Source organism: Apodemus sylvaticus, chromosome 1, assembly GCF_947179515.1.
Source record: "Apodemus sylvaticus chromosome 1, mApoSyl1.1, whole genome shotgun sequence".
Classification (NCBI taxonomy): domain Eukaryota; kingdom Metazoa; phylum Chordata; class Mammalia; order Rodentia; family Muridae; genus Apodemus; species Apodemus sylvaticus.
This window is the reverse complement of record NC_067472.1, coordinates 45,902,182-45,920,570: the sequence shown is the minus strand read 5'-3', so window position 1 is coordinate 45,920,570 and position 18,389 is coordinate 45,902,182. Positions and strand designations below refer to the sequence as shown.

Genomic DNA, 18,389 nt, shown 5'->3' with positions numbered 1-18,389 from the left:
TGGGTTTGATTCCTAGTACCCATGTGGCAGCTCACAACCCCTCCCAAGGCCCTCTTCTGGCCTGTGCAAGCATCAGGCACTGAAAGAGTACACAGACATACAATGTAGACAAAATATCCATAAACTTAAAAATAAACCCAAATCAAGTATGAGTAATTAGCTATGAATACTTTATTATATTTATAGTATGAAAATATATCCCCTGGGTTTACTTAACTACCAAGTACAAAGTAACAGGGAAAACACAAACTTCTTTAGCAGCCTGGAGTCTGCCTCAGGTGCCTGCAGCCTCAGCTTCTGCAGGTAGTCAGTCTCCACCATGGGACGGCTGTGAGCCGCAGAACCGGAATGACAGAAACACTCTGCATCTGGACTGCCCATCACAGCAGCTGCTAACCAGTTCTGACTAGGAAGCACTCAACAGAAGCTGAGGTTTTTATTTTTAATTATTTTTTCTTTAACTTTAATAATTATATGATGCTAATAGGTACAATACTGAACAATTCAGATACAGAAATATAAAAGAATGTTTCTACTTAACTTTTGGGAAGAAAATGTTCATATAGACAAAAAGAAAATTTCACACAAATTAAGAATCTTTCAACTTATAATTATTATTAAAGTGTTAATACTTTACATATGCAATTAAATCTCATGTGTATATATGTAAAAATTTTAGAAAAATAATTACTTCCAGAACTGTCTCCATTCTTAATCAAGTAAGATTTAAATTAAAGATTTAAAAAACTTAGGAATGACTTTCAAATCTATAAATACAATTCTTACATTTATCACTGGCTGGCTTGCAGGTCTCAAAAAGTTTTGATTTTGAAAATACAGGGATGACCAAAACTACCTGATGAAATGAAATTTATTAACCAATCATAAGAATCATTTCTCTGCTATATATTTAAAAAAATCAATAAGCCTAATAAAACTATCTATGACATGTATATTCTGGGGCTGGACAGAGGGCTCAGAAGTTAAGAGCACTTGTGGTTCTTGCGGGGAACCTGGGTTCAGTTCCCAGCACACACATGGCGGCTCCAGACAGCCTGTAGCTCGAGCTCCAGGAGCCCTGGGACGCTCTTCTGACCTCCTTGGGCAGTGCATGCATGGGTATACCTACATACATGCAGAAAAACACACATAAAAATAAGTTAATCTTAATAAATAAAATCAAAATACATTTCAAACAAAAGAATATCATACATGGCATATCATCAATCAAACATTTATTAGTGTATACCTTTAAATGACCAAGATCCAAGAGAAGTAGATTTGAAGTAGGGCTAAAATTTCCATATTGTGGGACAATAACATATGAAGCCTTTAAATTAATTCTGAGATCAAGAACTTTCTGTGTTTCAATAACATACAGCAAACCTGTAAAAGGATTAAATCTTTGCAATGAGTATTTTTCACAACTTCCTTTATAAAACATCAACAAACATGAATTGATTTGATGCAATTTAAAAATACAAAAAGTCAGTACTGATTTTAAAATACCCTAGAAAAGCCAGGTGTGGCAACATACATACACCTTTACGTTGGGGAGACTGAGGAAAGCTGATCTCTGTGAATTCGTGGTCAGTCTAATCTACAAGTTAAATTCTCAACTATCCAAGGCTAGATAGTGAGAATTGTATTTATAGATTTCAAAGTCATACCTAAGTGATTTACTCTTTAAAAATAAAAAATACAAATTAACAAAAAATACCCTAGAGTAAAGAACAGTGTAAATTTACATCTTTTGCTGATCAATACACACACACCTAACAACAACAAAAAAAAAACCAAAAAACAAAAACAAAAACAGAGTTGGAGCCCTCCTCCCCCCAATAATAAATGAGGGCCTTAGGAACAGTTTTAAAAAATATTTTTTTTTTTACTTATGTTTACAAGTCTGTGTGACTTGCAAACTTTTGCCTCCAGATCCCCATGAAGGCAAAAAAGAGACCATTGAATATCCTGTAACTAGAGTTGCAATTAATTCTGGGAACTGAATTCAAGTCCTCTAGAAGGTTCTCCAGTGCTCTGAACCTCTGAGCCGCAAGGAGAGGGGCCACACACAGCGTGTGTACTGAAGAGATGAGAGGACAATTTCTGCTGTTGGTCCTCAGACAACTTCCACTTTGGGGACAGAGTCTCTAAACGGCCTGCAACAAAACCTAGTAGGCTATTCTAATTTCCAGGGGGCATCGTTTTCCCCACTCCATCTCACAATTACGCTGATTACAGGGGAGCATGATCACAGCTGGCTTTTGCTATGGGTTTTGTCTTTGTGAGCTAGATACCTTTCTACCTTGGGACCTTGGGATCCAAACACAAGTTCTCATTCTTGTGAAGAAAGTGTTTTATCAACTGATCCACACCTAGGTAGTTAATTTAGGTGAAATAGAGAAAAAATACAAACTCTTTAAAATGTGTGTGTGTGTGTGTGTGTGTGTGCGCGCGCGTGTAGGAAACATTTATTTGTATCTATTAAAATTTGGTTAGACTTTTCCCAATTCACAAATCTAACATAGCTATAACTGCCATACTGAACAACAAATACATAGCTTGATGATTTTATGACAATGATGAAAAGCCCTCAGTCATTAATTTATCTTCAACAAAATCACATGAAGACCAGGAAAAACAAACCCAATTCTCTTATTACTTAAATATTTCATTCATCATCATCTAACAAATTTAACTCATTCCTAAACATGGAATTAGCATACTAAATTAATCTATTTTTCTAAGTTGTTATAATAAAACACCATGATCAAAGGCAACTTGATGAGGAAAGAATTTATTTCATATGAAAGTATATCATGAGAAAAAGTCCGGGTAGGAAGCAAAGCAAAGGTCATGAAGGACAGCTGATTACTGCCTTGCTCCCCATGGCTAGCTCAGTATTCTTTCTTGTAACACTCAGGTCCACCTGCCCAGGGATGGCAAAATCCACAATGAGCTGGGCCCTCCCACACAAATCATCAATCAAAAAAATACCCCAGACTTGCCTCTAGGTCAATCTTATGGAGGCATTTTCCCCAATCAAGATTTCCTCTTCCTAGGTATGTTTCTAGCATGTGTCAAGTCAACGTAAAACTAACCAGTACAACCAAATTTTCATTACAACCTCAACTGTAATGAAAAGTAATATACTGAAAAGATGTTTAATTAGTATGTAAGCTCTGCTATTCAGATCAAGGGTATAATTCTTTTTTCAGCGTATGCCTAAGTTAAGAAGTATCACCAGAGTGTAAGAAGAGTCACTGATTCACAGAGCATGTTTAAGAGGATGTCTACTGATTTTATAAAGTAACTGACACAGAAAGGTCAATACTTGAGCAGCTCACATATCTCCCATTATCATGATCCACTTCCATCCTACAAAAGCAAATCTTCCAAAGAAATAGTATAATGTTTGTAACACCATGTTAATTTATCATTAGGAAGGTTTAAAGTAGAAAATGCATAAATGTAGGAACATTAGAATATTTAATTTTAAGACTAAAGACTTATTAAGAATATATGTTTGAATATAGTAAGAACCTTTAATAAATATATATTTTACATACATGATAATAGAGAAAAGTAAAGCCCTTAAAAAACAAATACCCAGTATCAAATATAATAACGATTAGTTTAATATGTATGTGAAAGAAAAAGAGAGAATTGAGTTGATAATTCTCTAGATGTGGTGGTGTAACCCTATAATCCCAGCACTTGAAAGATTGAGACTGAAGGATAATTTTAGGGTAGCCTGTGCTACATAGTGAGACTTCGTCTCAAAATAATGATGATGATGACAATGAAGATGACAATGATGATAAACATTTTAAAATAAATGCTTGTATATAAAAATATGCTTGTATATGTATAGAATAAGTAGTTTATATTGAGGACAGCTTAAAGAAATATAAAAGCTGTCATTTTAAAGAAATTCTAAAGGTTTTTTCCTAGATGAGTGACGTAGGACTGCTTAATATAATAAAGGACTCCTCCAGTTGCTGCATGTGGACCCAGCTTTCCTCCCTCTATCCCTGCTTTGTGTCAGCTGAAACCCATACTCAAAATACTCTCTGCCAGATGTCCACAGTGGCCACATCTGGCATGGACTCACATAAGTGAATTACACTAGCCTTCCTGTCACTTTACTTCTACCCTCAGCTGAATAACAACCTTCTTCCAGGCTCCCCTGCCCCATTCACTAGAGACTCCATCTCTTGGTTCAGACCCAGGGTCTACCTAGCCCCTTCATCCCTGTCCCTTCAGATAATCTATGCCTTAATGCAAATCTATGCCTTAATGCAACCTACTTACAGAATCCCCTCTTCCCACCACACCTCCAGTTCCCTGAGAACTATACCTCAGGGTGAACAACTTGCCATTAGCTCTTTCCTGATGCCCACTTCAGGCTTTTCTAGAAGCTGGCCTCTAGTCCTGTCTGCCACCCACCAACCTTAGGAGGCATCCTCTCTCTCCTCTCCAGGCAACACACTACCATCATACATTCCCAGGATCCAGAGAGGGCAGCAGAGAGCAAGGAATAGACCATCTCTCTACCCAATAAAGACTAAAACAGACATCAACACCTATAATCACCTCTGTCATCACAACCCCAGATTCCTAGAGAGTACAAATCACAACAGCCAACACATGTCTCCATCAGATTCTAGTAACCCTACTGCAGCAGACCCTGAGAAATGTATAACTGAAGAATAAGACTTAAAGCTGAAAATACTAACCATGAATATATTTGAGGATGTTAAACAGGATATGAATAAATCCTTTAACAAAGTCTATGCAAGCACAAACAGTGGACTGTATTAGCAAAAACAAATTCAAGACATGATAGTATAAACAATCATTAACAAAATCCAAACTGAGATGAAATGTTTAGGAGGTCAAATAAAAAACCTCAGAGGCAGGCCTCACCAACAGACCACAAGATACGGAAGCCAGATTATCAGGTAGAAGACAAGGTTTAAAAAAAAAAATGGATCTTGGGATACCTTGGTCAAAAAAAAATTTAATCTAAAAAACTCTAGGAACAAAAATCCAGAACACTCTGAAAGACCGCATCTACAAATAATAGGAATAAAGAAAAGAAACCTAGCTTTTAAATGAAACAGAAAATTTTCCTAATCTAAAAAAGCAAGTGTTACTCAAAATACAAGAAGCATATAGAACACCAAAGAGATAGGACCAAAAAAAATTCACCAGAACATGTAATAATCAAAACATTTAACATAAAGAAAAAATACAGAATATTAAAACTTCAAGGGAAAGACCAAGTAACATACAAAGGAAGACCCATTAGAATAACACAATGTAAAAAGCTACCCAGCAAAAATTCATTCACAACATATACAAAAGGAAAAATACTCTATGATTTAAAAAAAAAAAAGAAGCAATACCTTTTTTCCAACAAAGCTCTAAAGAAGACACTGAAATTCAAACTTCAAAAGGTACCCTCACCCAAGAAAACAATAATGGTCTCAGACCAGCAAATGAAAAGAGGGGAAAAAAATTCACACCACCAAACAAAATATGGGAACCAACCGATACTGTTCATTAATAACTCTCAACATCAATGGATTCAAACTGAGGTACCGTGTACTGATACCTTTTATTCTCCTTGAGAACGCAAGAAGATGGACCTTTGATTCCTCAGTCTACCCCACCAAACTCTGGAGTTCATTATAAACGAAGGAAACCTGGAAGCCACCTACTACCACAGAGGTCTAAATACCTAAGTGAAAATTTTCAGTTAACCTAAATGTGATTATTAAATTAAGCTCTGAGTATAAAAATAAATCTGGCAAATGCAGTGGATTACTTTCTACTCAACAATATCCAGTCTAGAAATGCATCTAAAGTAAAATTTTAATATTCTATTTAATCCACAAATTACCTGTTGCCGTTTTTTCTCGAAATTCTTCAAGTTTTGTCAAAGTAGCTGAAGTGAGTTGGGCTAGGTAGACATCTTTCGGTGGTCTGAAGAACTCCACTATACTATTGACTGTCCTCTGTTAAAATAAGCACCACTAACATGAAGCACAACTTCAAAGCAAACGAAAACACACTGAAACTTACGAATACAGAAAATGCTTACTGCATCATATATTATCTCTAGAGGCTCGGCCTCTATGGTGCACCTCTGAGCAACAGTTTCATCTAAAGGATTTGTCTCAAATGTAATCTGGAAGAGTGACATATCATCCAAGGAAGTCAGTAGGTGAGGTTTTTTGAAATCATCTGGTAAGCCAGTAATATGAAATGAATCAATTTTGGTTACAAATCTGCATAAAAGAACAAAAATTAGGACTCAATATAATTTTAAACTTTATCAACTTACTATAAAACACAGTAAAGACATTTTCTTTGTATTTCTATAACTCAATTCATATAAAAGAAAATATACAATTCCTAGGAATTTTAGTAAATAATTTCATTAAGAGTCATAGTCATCTTTAGTTTTATGTTAAAGAGCTATGATAGCTGGTATTTGATATCTTTACTTGAAGAGGGCATATAAGCTAAATTTAAAGAGGTAACATAAAATGCTTACAGAAATATATAAGATAAACATTGTGCCTTTGTTTAAGGAAAATTTTGTGGATATACCAAAATGTAAATACAATAAACTAAGTCTAAGTAAATCAGAGTAGGTCAAAATTTAAAATATTTTTGCTACAAGGGGCATGATAAAAAGAAAGAAATATACTGAATAGAAAAAGGTGAGAATATTTTACCTGTAAGGGTAAGGGTATAGCTGGGTAGTTATAGCACCTGCCTAGAATGTGAAGTGTCTTGGGTTCAATCCTTACAACCCAAACCCCACATAAATCTAGCAGTGGAGGGGAGGGCGAGCTATAATGTAGTTGTTAAAATACTTGCCTAGCATAAACACAGCTCTGAATTTGATCCGCACCAGAAAGAATATAAAAAAGATATATATCAAGAATGCATACAAACTTGTTAACTCAAATAAAGCATATCAATTAAAAGGAAGAGGAAGCTTATAAGTAATTTCTCTAAACAAGATATGGACATAAACATAAAATGATCAACAGAGAAAAAATGTTTAAAACCATGAACCATGAACAAAATGGAAATTAAACCCACACTGAGGTATCACGTTTTACTAAGCTACCATAATCAGAAGAACAGACAATACTGGTGGGGGTTGGAGAAATTTGTTTACTGGTAGTAGGAATGAAAAATGTGCTTGCTTTGGTATTCCCTCCTGAGTTAAACATTAAAAATTATAATATAAGGCAGTAAGTCTATTCCTACATATACCACCCAAATTTAAAACCTATATACAGAAAAATCTGGATCCATATTCATATTCATTGTAGTCAAATGACAGAAGCAATTCAATTATCTGTTAAAGAATAGACACACAAATATGGTACAGCTATATAATAGAATATAGGCAATAAAAAAAGGTATTACAAATTCATTCAACATCAATGACCCTTAAAGACACCATGCTAAGTGAAAAAAGAGGGGAATAGTAAAGGCCACATAGTAGAAGACTTCATGTAAAATGTCCAAAGCAATACTAAAATTCTGTCTGTCTGTCTGTCTGTCTGTCTGTCTCTCTCTCTCTCTCTCTCTCTCTCTCTCTCTCTCTCTCTCTCTCTTTCTCTCTCTCTGTGTCTGTCTGTCTCTTACCCACTGAGTTATCTCCTCAACCCCAGAAAAAAAAAAAAAAAAGAACTAAGTAAGTTGTCAGGCAGAGGAAGAGAGAAGGGACTGCTAGTAAAACAGTTTCTTCATGGTATGTTATGATGTCTGAGATTATATAGGGAAGTTGACTATATAATCTTGTACATTGTGAATGTAAAAATACATATGAATATAGTTGTAAAATTCCAATGAATTATATACTAAATAGAGAAACATCAGGTATGTGAACTGATTCTCAATAAAACTATTTCTGAAAACAAAGGTTAAGCTACACCAAGCATTTTGGTACACATCTATAATCTAGAAACTAAGAAGTTTGAGGCAGGAGGATATCGAGTTTAAAGGCAGCCAGGGTTAATGGTGAATCTAATGCCATAGCACACGTTGGTGAGGATGTGGAGAAAGAGAAACACTCCTATATTGCTGGTGGGATTGCAAACTGGTACAACCACTCTGGAAATCAATCTGGAGAGTCCTCAGACAATTGGAAATAGATCTACCTGAAGACTCAGGCATATACCCAAAAGATGCCCCACCATGCCCCAAGGGCATGTGCTCCACTATGTTCATATTGACCTTATCTGTAATAGCCAGAAGCTGGAAACAACCCAGATGTCCCATAACAGAAGAATGGATACAGAAAATGTGGTTCACTTGCACAATAGAATACTATTCAGCTGTTAGAAAAGAGGACATCATGAGTTTTGCAAACAAATGAATGGAACTAGAAAATATGATCCTGAGTGAGGTATCTCAGACCCAAAAGGACATGCATGGAATATACTCACTAATAAGTGGATATAAGCCAAAAAGTACAGAATACCCAGGATACAACCCACAGACCTCAAGAAGGTTAACAAGGTAAGAATGCCTCAATCCCACTTGGGAGGAAGAAGAAAGCAATTACAGGAAGGAGAGGGGGTAGAGGGGAAGAATTGTGGGAAGGGTGACCAAGAACAGGGCAGTGAGTGGGATGTAAGCTGAGTAAGTAAAAGAATTAAATTAAAGAAAGCAAGCTCCATTTTCTGGAGAGTAGAGGAAGCCTTGAACGTATAAAGTTCTGAGTAATGTTTGTTGTTGAGATGGCCCAATTATGTCCTGGAGCTTAGCCTCAGCTGCTTGGGAAAATGGCAAAGGTGACAATGGCCCAGCCCTCTGCCCTGAAGAGTATGGGGGAATTGAGGGGTGGGGGAATATCAGGGGTGGGAAAGCCTCCATCTGTTCCATGTTCTGATGCTGAAAGTCTATTTGTATTCTCCCCACTACATTTATAGCCTACAGGGACTGTTCCTACTAAGAGCTAAACCTACCTCCTTGGTCTGATGCACAGTAACCCGGCCTCTCTGTTCCAACTGCATATAATAAATGCACTGGGCTTCTAGGGTTCTGCAGTTCCTTCACCAGAGAACCCAGTTTCCCCAGTCCTAGCCTGTATCTGTCTACCTGCCTGAATGTCTGTCTGTCTGTCTGTCTGCTCTTCATTTGCTCACCACTCAAGTCAGTCTGTACCTGGAGTTGTGCTGAATGTGGCAACATTTGTTGTTTCTTTCTGCATGGTGCAAATACTACTGAATTTTTCTTTAGTGTTCTATGCTTTATCAACATGTTACTTTCTACTGAATATAATACATTAATAATTCCAAAATATTACATAGTACAAGGGAAAAAGTCTAAGTGCCTAAACACACAAAAGAGTGCATTGTCTCAAGTCGCAGCATTTAAAACTACAATGTCTGAAAGCTAAACTCCAACCTTACACTGATACTTTTTAAGACAACTGAAACACTCTCAACCTTGGTATTTTTTTGAGAAAACATCTCTCATTAGTACCTAGGACTTACCAATTCAACTGGACTGGCTGGACTGAGATTCTAAGATGTCCCTGTGCCCACTGCCTACTCCAAGACTGCAGGCTGCTCCCTCCCACCCCAGCCTGTGACAAGGGCTCTGCGAATTAAACACAGGCCTCATGCTTGTGCAGTAAGTACTTTGCCCACGAAGCTGTTTCCCAGCACTCCCTACCATATCTTATTGTTGTTCTGTTTTTAAAGAAAAGTACTGACCAGTCTGAGAACTATATTACTGACATAGTGGAGTCTTATCCTATTCAAAATGTTCTAAAGCTATCCTATAATTAAAGTTTTCATGTGGTTAAAATGACCCTTCAAAAATCTAAGTGCCCCAACAAAACAAGGCAACTTTTTCTGTTCAAACACCAAAACCATATTCAATGGCAGAGATGCTCATGGCACAGCACACAGATGAAAACCTTGATAAGCTGAATGAGGAGGCCCCACTCCCAGCCTCTGAGTCTTTGACTACATTCCAGCCACTAAAAAGAGCACAAGACATAATTGTGCTATCCAAAGAACCACTGTGTCATCTGCCAACTGATCCAAGCTAGGAAATGGGCCTCTTGATGACATAGGCTGACCAAAAAAGGATATTGTGTATCCACCTTATGTAAAATGCTCAGAACCAAACTCCAGACTTCAGGGGAATTTGTTAATATTTGCATAGAGATGATGTGATCTTTTTGAGACTGAGCTAGGTCTAAGTATGGAATTTATGCTTTACATATACCTAACATTTATAGTCCGAAGGTAATTTTATACAATATTTTTAGTATGCCTGTGTTTTTACACTACATCAAATCAAATATGGAATTATGCTGTTCACAGTCAAAACATATGAAAATTCTGATTTTCAGATTAGTGTTACTTAACCTATAAAGAAAATAAGTGTATACTTACTTTATGGCTCGTGCTCCTGGTCTTTGCACAATGGAAGTACTAAGTCCTTCTACTACAACGTTTAACAGCTCCGGCTTTTGGCGATTTTCTCTTAGAACAATAGACATACTTTTCAAGTGAACAAAAAACTTCAAGGCTTCAAACTAGAGAATATTCAGAATAAAACAGAAGCGGGGATCGGGAGAGATAGATAAACAAAACAATTTTATTTGTGTGACTCCTGTGTTCTCAAAACCAAAAGCATCCTTCATCTACCAAAGAAATCACTACAATAATAATTTAGTCCATAGTTTGGAAATTAAGATAAAACCTGTATTTATAAAAACCAAAAAGATCACAGCAACGTATTATTTCTGGAAGAATTAGAGCAGGCACATCTAACATTAAAAGACACAAAGCAAGAAAAATATCTTACTGTTTTTGGCAAGGTTGGATCAACGGCTGTTTCACTATAACCAATTGCTTCATAAAGTAATGATTTTTCTTCAGGTGTCAACATTTCTTCAAGAACTAAAATCATAAATAAATGCTTTATGGTCTTACTACTAACAATATAAAACAAACATAATTTACCTAGCTTCATAAATAAATATTTTAGAATTTTGTTGTGTGTGTGTGTGTTCACCGAGTGTATGTGAAGGTCAGAGGACAATCTTAAGGAGTTGATTCTCTCCTATTGTGTGGGAGCTAAGGATCAAATTCAGATCACCAAATCTGGAAACAAACACAATAACTACTCAGACATCTTGCTGGCCCACAAATCTTATTGATATTATAATGTCTTTTTTTTAAAGATTTATTTATTTATTTATTTAATGTATATGAGTACACCATTACTCTCTGCAGTCACAGCAGAAGAGGGCATCAGATCCCATTACAGATGGTTGTGAGCCACTACATTGTTGCTGGCAATTGAACTCAGGACCTCTGGAAGAGTGCTCTTAACTGCTAAACCAACTCTCCAGCCCTATAATATCTTTTATAAATAATTCTTATATATTTGTGTTGGCAATTTTAAAAAGTTTGGCAATATAATTTTTTTCAATATCTGTTTTAGGCAAGAATTTAATGGAACTGCATTAATCAATACAAAGTAGTAAATATACTATCTTAGTTTTCTCCAAGATTACAGACAGAATTAGCACACCTAACTAAATCATGCTGCCAACAAGTGATAAATCCAAGATGTATCATATATCTAGGTCCCTAACACTGCAAAGTTATGATTCTCATTATTTGAGTAAAAATCATATTGTTAGTCATCTCAGCTATCCAGCGTCTGAGTCAGAAAGACAGGGTGATTAAGCTCAGCTGCAGCAACAAAGAAAGACCTCACAGCAAAAACCAAAAACCTGTTTACTTAAAGTGGTTATGGCGTTGGGTCAGCCACTTAGTGGTACAGTGCATGTCAATGTGTAAGCAAGGCCTGGGCTTACTCCACAGCAAGTCCAAGCACACGTGCCAAAAAGAGAGGGAGGAAAAAAAATGTTCCCAAGAAGCGACTTCAAGGAAGCTCTCCAGCAGCTTAGAGCACTGCACAATCTGTGTCTACCTGCTACCTCACTTCATGAGCTACACAGAGTGTCCCCAGTGTGCAGCTTGTCTGCAGCATCAGGAAAGTTGTTTCAACTACTTTATCGAACATATATTTGAAAGGAATGGTAATTTTATAATTAACAATTTATCATTATGAATACATATTTACATGTCTGTTTTAATTAGAAAATTTTACAAACATTATGTCAACACTTGATTAACTATACTAATGTAAAATGGAATGAACATACTTCCAGGTTTAACATCTTGTTGTTGATTAGCATTTGATTCTGACCAAGTCCACATCCAGCTAAACCATCCTGCATTATCTTCTGGATCTTTTACTCCTTCTTTGTAAATCTTATATCCAGCTTTCTTTACCTAAAATAAAAATTTCCAATAGATAAGAAATCATCCCTGCTTTAGTAATCAAAAGAAACGGAAGCAGGATATTTCCAAAATGAATCTATTTTGAGTTGAATAAATGTAAGTACATGTATATACTAACAATATAATAAAGTAGCTGCAAAATTTACTGAAAAAGGCTTAGGAACATGATTCTCCCTGTGGCCTAACAAGATAAAGAAATTGCAGGTAGGTGGAATTAACTTTGCATCTACATATGAACTCTTAAGTTTTATAAATCCAATTACAAGCTATTTTTGTCTTATTTTTACAAGTGTTACAAAAACTTATATTTTCTTAACACATAGAAAGCACATCTGAACTCTTCAAACAGTCTTTTGCACAATAATAATGATATTACATTAACTGTCATAAAAATACATTTGATTTACTTTATTAATTTAATGATAATCTGAAATTACCTCAACTTCTGCCTGTTGTCTAGCTATGGTTATATTAAAGACATCCAAGGTTTTCTCCAACTCCTGAAAATATAGGGGAAAATGTATTAACTGTATTTTAACTTTACATATTCAACTTTAGAATATAAGCTACTATACTAAGGAAAGACAAAACAAAATAGAAACAAAAAATAGAAAACCAATAGTGTGTTATCTCTTACATTCTGGGATGCAAGATTTATTAACATAAATACACACTGATAGCACATATAAAGGAGCTTGGAAATTAGAACAGAGTAATTATGAACAGATAAATCATCCCTGACATGATCACAGAATTACAATCTTTACAAATATAGATAGAAATCGTTCAAAAAGATAAGATAATGCATTGTTTAAAATGTCCTTCATCTGGGTAAAGATATCAAAACCATTAACTAATAATGTAATAAATCCTTCATCTTATAGGCATAGTTTACACCATTATTAAGATATTTCAAGTAGGTATACATGTACTTGAAATCTGTTTTTAAAAACTATTATATCTTTTTGTGCTTTTCCGAGTTGTTTACAGATATGGACAAAAACTGAGACAAACTACAATCCTATCACATTTGTGCCTTCCCATGATTACTTCCAAGTTTCAGGTTCAAACTTTCTCCTCTACAACAAGCAACTATTCCTCTATCAAAAGCATAACACAGAATTGTGCTATCCAATATACTTAGAGGATTCTGGTTAAGACCATAACTAAGGATATTAAAAACCCCCTAAAAGACCTCTCAACCCAAGAATGTGTTATTGCTGCTTGTCGTCAGACAATCATCTATGTTAAAACTGAAATTGTAAAAATTCAATCTCTGCAGAATTTCCCACTAGATATCCATCTAGACTCAGAATGGCAGCACCTCTTTAAAGAAACTAGCTTCCCCAGGTCCATCCAAATTGTACTTTGTCTAAAAGAAAAAAGTCCTTACGTTAAAAAGTCCTAATGCTCAAAGTCAACAGTAGTACAAAAGTATTATATATAGTTCAAGACATAACTAAACATGTTGCTGATAAAGACTATAGCTACCACAAAATTAAGATACAAACTATCTGTATAGGCAGAAAATGAAGGATGCCTGTGTAAGGATGAAGGGCTAAGGTGGAAGTGCAGAGAACGGGCAGGTGGAGCCAAGCAGAGATGCACATGCACATAGATAGGAAGGGGCTCACACATATAGAAGAAACTCCACTAACACAGTGAGACCATAGCAGAAAAATCGTCTGGATACCAAAAAAGAAGAATAAAAGTGATAGAGCAATTGCTTCTGAGACAAAAGATAGAAAACGAACCATCATACTACAATGTGCATGAATGCAAAATCTTTTTACCTGAAAATAATTTAAATTTCAAAAGTTCACTGGATGATTTCACCAGGCCTTTTATTACACAACTAAAGTGATAAGTAAAAGTACAAAAATGCCCAAATAAGAAAGACAGAGTATAGTCAGTAAAAAGCAGACTAAGTAATCAAAAAGTAGCAGTCACTAAAAACTGGGGAGAAGGGTCGTGGAGGTGGCTCAGCAGGTGAGGGTGCTTGCTAGCACACCTGACTGTCTTGATCCCTTGAACTCACATGGTAAGAGGGAAAACTGACTCCAAGCTGTCCTCTGACATGCACATACAAACACAAGTAAATGTTTAAAAAAAAAGAAAAAACAAAGGCAGATAAATAGACTAGGGAGAAATTATGCTCAGTAAAATAATCAATGATTGTTTTAAAATGCTAACCTCCAAAAACATGAGAATTTCAGGAGATGGCTTCTTACTTGTTAACTTTTTCTTATAAAATTCTCTGTATCGTTTCATGTTGGATCTATGGTTTCTAATATGCTCCCATGACCACATCCGTAAACTGGGACCAACATTTACTTCAAGAATACCATGTATAGCATAGGCCCACCTAGTTAAAAGAGAGACAGAGACCCCAAACTTACACCCAAATCAACAATACCAAAACAGCTTAATTTGTTTTCTCTAGCATGAATAACAACTACAATAAGGAGACTATGAAAACAGTACACTATCTAAACATTCTATAGCAACATTCCATTGATTATTACTATCTCTTACAACATAAAAATAAAACATTCAATTTTGTTTAAAAAAAAAAAAACAGTAACTTAAGGCATAAGGGGAAAACTTGCCAATAGTTAGAGAAAAAGTTACCTAAAAGAAGGACTAAAAGTTCTAGAAATTGAACTATAACTTTAAAAAGGTAAAATTTTAAAAGTTTTAAAATTAAATTAAACAGATTAGCCTTCCAGAACCATCTGAGGTAGAAAAGTTCAAGCTGAGTTAATACAGTTCTAAAGTGTCAGACAGGAAAGTCTGGGAGGAAAAAAACAGGAATTGGGAAGGGGAAGCTATATTGATCCTTCCACAGTACATGAAAGTATAGTACTTTAAGATTTCTAGTTGTAAATTCCATTTTGAAGAAATTCTTGAATCAATTCATTAACACATGAACCTACATTTATTTCTAGCCCCAAATCAGTTTGCACCAACTCTTTTAAAAAAAAAAAAAAAAACACACACACACAGTAAATTTAGCTTTGATACATTCTTAAATATTAGGATTGTTAGAAATAATGAACATTTGCTAAATCTTCCCAACCGAGGTGCTCACCACTCTTTGGCATGGAGGTGGAGAGGCACGCTGGGCTTGAACTTTCTGTATGGCAGGTTTTGTGTCATCATGTCAATTGACTCGAGCAGTTCCATGAGACTGAAATACTAGGAAAAGACAGTTAAAACTCTTAAATATTTCTGGGTTCCTGTTCAGTTACTTATGGTGAAAGTTAAATTATCAAGTTTTTAAGGAAATGTTATAAAAGTATGAATTTCAGAAAACACATAAATCTTAACAATGTTTTATCAAACAATAACTCAATCTAAATGTCATCAAAGAAAATCACCTGTGGTTTATTAAACTCAATTGCTATGGTATGTAACTCAATAACCAGGCTTATTTTGGGGTCAGAAAAGTCAAAATCTGAGCGTCGATTCATCTGAAGTTTGGCATTAGCAGATATAGGTCGAAAAACTGAAAAATAATACAAATTGAAAAAAATTAGAGTTCTGTTTAAAACCTCTTCAAGCTCTAAACAGAACAACAATAAAGATCTTTGAACCTCTATCACAGCCTCTCCACAGTCCCCAGTTCCCATAGTACTTTGTTTGGTTAGACAAACTCTTCACAAGTTAGTTGAGAAGAATTCATTTTAGTTCTAGATTTAATTTAGAGAATATTAGAAATACTAAGATTGTATTTATCAGATTCTACTTTTTGATAATCTTTCTGTAAACTCCTATTCTTTTCAATTGGCAAACATGTATCCAGGATTTCTGGCTCAGATCAAATGACAGCACCAACAGTAGCCAGCACGTAGGCAAGAGGGCAGCAACAGTGTAATCTAGACAAGGCCCAACACCACTTTGTTGTATATACAAACAATACATGTTCATTTTAACCACCCCAGCCATCTTTTATACATTATACATTAAACCTAAATATTCTGTGTGAATACAAATCCATACTTGAACCCTAAGAATCTATGCATCATTGATTTGCCGCCTCTCTTCCAACCTTCACCTTTGACTTACATACTCAGTTCCAATCTTACCCTGCTAAAATTAAAGCTCATTTTATTTCTTCCTTATTTTTTAATAGACACAAGAATAAAACTGGCAGATATTAATGTGATCTATGTACTATTTTGACATGTATTGTAATTAAACACTGGTATAATTATATTAAGTAGTATAATTAATGTAAACATTAGGTAATATCAGTTCAAACATATCTGCTTAATTTTCCATCAACTTTTTAATGATAAAAATTTCAATAGATTTTTTTTCTCACTTTTAAAAAAATTATTTGGGGGTTTGGAGACTGCTCAGAGAGGCTAGATGAGAGCCTCAGACCCCTTGGAAATGAAGTTACAGGCATTTGTGAGCTGCACATGGGTAACAGAATCCAAACTCTGGTCCTCATGGCTAATCAGCAAGCACTCCTAAGGAGCTAAGCCATGTCTCGAGCCTCGCTTTCTACGTTCTGAAATATGCATGTTGTTACCTAGTCAGTCTACATCTCTTTGTTCCTACTTAAAAGTAACTTCATACCCAGTGATGATTGCTCCGCACCCCTCCTCCAACCCTCCCCTCTGCAGCTATTTTAACCTCCCATCAGTACACTGCCCTTCTGACTCCAGCAGTGCTTGCTCAGCAAAAACCACCAACTCCACACCTGGAACTTACAGCGCAGTGTAGCCAGAAAACATCCCAATCATAGTAGCTCAATTTAATACTATAAATATTAAGTAGACTCTTAATGATACAGATGGGGAAATCACACCACACTCCTTGTACTCATCATGAACTGCTAAAGATCCATCATCAATTAATTTAAAAAAAATTTTTTTAAGTTGAACTTATTTGTTTCTGTGGGAACTGACTAAATCCATGCCACAGCCTTTTCTTTCATGGTCAGTTAGTGGAGGAATTTTAATCTAGCAACATGGCTGCTCTGAAAAGGGATTACATCCAAAGACCTGAGTCTGTGTGATCTGGCTAGAATGCAGTCACACTGCACACCATTAATCCATCAAGCTGGAAAACAGACATACCCTTAGAATGTACCTTTAAGGTAAAATTACCTTGTAGAAGGAAGCAGCCATGTGTGGAAGTAATGTCTAATTGAGTGGGGGACAAAGTGATGGATCATAGAAAGATTTGGCAGAGCAAGTCAAGAGATAGGATTCACCTAACTCTCAGGAGGACCGGAAAGAGTCTTCTTAAGAGCAGTACAAGAGGAAAGAGTTAAACCAGTTCAGCCAGTTGATTTCAAGTCAGTTCAGTTCATTGCAGTTCAGAGTTGAATTAGTTAGGAGTCAGTGTGGTGAGCGCAGTATAGTGGGGTTGAATTCATTAGTGATAAGCTCATATAATTCAGTGCAGGTCAGCAGAGGGTAGTTAAAGCCAGAGAAATAAGGAGCCAGAAGAATAGGACAAATTGCTAAAGTTAGTATGAGACCAGGCAGAACAACAGAGAGAAGACAGATTGAACCAGTGAGCTTACAGAGGAATTTGAACCAGAACAGCTTAGTTAAACCAGCAAGCCAGAAATCAGAAAGAACTAGAATAGGTGAGTTTATTAGCAGAAAATCTCAGAGTGTGAAACATTATGGGCCTAGATAAGATTCTACAGAGGCTAGAAGCTTCCAGGCCTAGGCCTACACATAGTTAGAACTCAGAAAGCAATGCTCTGGGCTCAGCCCAAGCCATGTATTTACCCCTAGCACATCCCTTCATCTGAGGAATTAAAAGTTACTTTTACAAATTAGCCAAGAATGAATATTCCACTTTAAAAGAGTTGTTTCAAAGAAACAAAGAGATATGTGTCAGATTTTGTGGCCTGCAAAATGTAAACTATCTGACTGAATGGCTGTTTACTGTGTCTAACATACTCCAGGTGCAAACTGAAACTCATCAGAATCACCTGAAGAGCTTATGAGTGAAAGGCCTCATCCCAGAGAGTTGGATGCAAAAGGCCCT

At 35.8% G+C, this 18,389-nt stretch overlaps 1 protein-coding gene across 3 annotated transcripts in view; it reads right to left on the bottom strand.

The window, feature by feature from the left end:
- Vps13a (vacuolar protein sorting 13 homolog A) overlaps nucleotides 1-18,389 on the bottom strand; it is a 172,800-nt gene that overhangs the window by 122,219 nt on the left and 32,192 nt on the right. For all 3 annotated transcript variants that reach the window (XM_052188728.1, XM_052188738.1, XM_052188745.1), the window contains exons 11-20: nucleotides 15,752-15,879; nucleotides 15,463-15,569; nucleotides 14,565-14,736; nucleotides 12,809-12,871; nucleotides 12,233-12,362; nucleotides 10,861-10,955; nucleotides 10,446-10,588; nucleotides 6,110-6,296; nucleotides 5,909-6,023; nucleotides 1,250-1,386 (exon numbers count right to left, since the gene is read on the bottom strand). In XM_052188728.1, coding sequence (XP_052044688.1) covers nucleotides 1,250-1,386; nucleotides 5,909-6,023; nucleotides 6,110-6,296; nucleotides 10,446-10,588; nucleotides 10,861-10,955; nucleotides 12,233-12,362; nucleotides 12,809-12,871; nucleotides 14,565-14,736; nucleotides 15,463-15,569; nucleotides 15,752-15,879 — 1,277 coding nt within the window. The remainder of the gene's footprint in view (nucleotides 1-1,249; nucleotides 1,387-5,908; nucleotides 6,024-6,109; nucleotides 6,297-10,445; nucleotides 10,589-10,860; nucleotides 10,956-12,232; nucleotides 12,363-12,808; nucleotides 12,872-14,564; nucleotides 14,737-15,462; nucleotides 15,570-15,751; nucleotides 15,880-18,389) is intronic.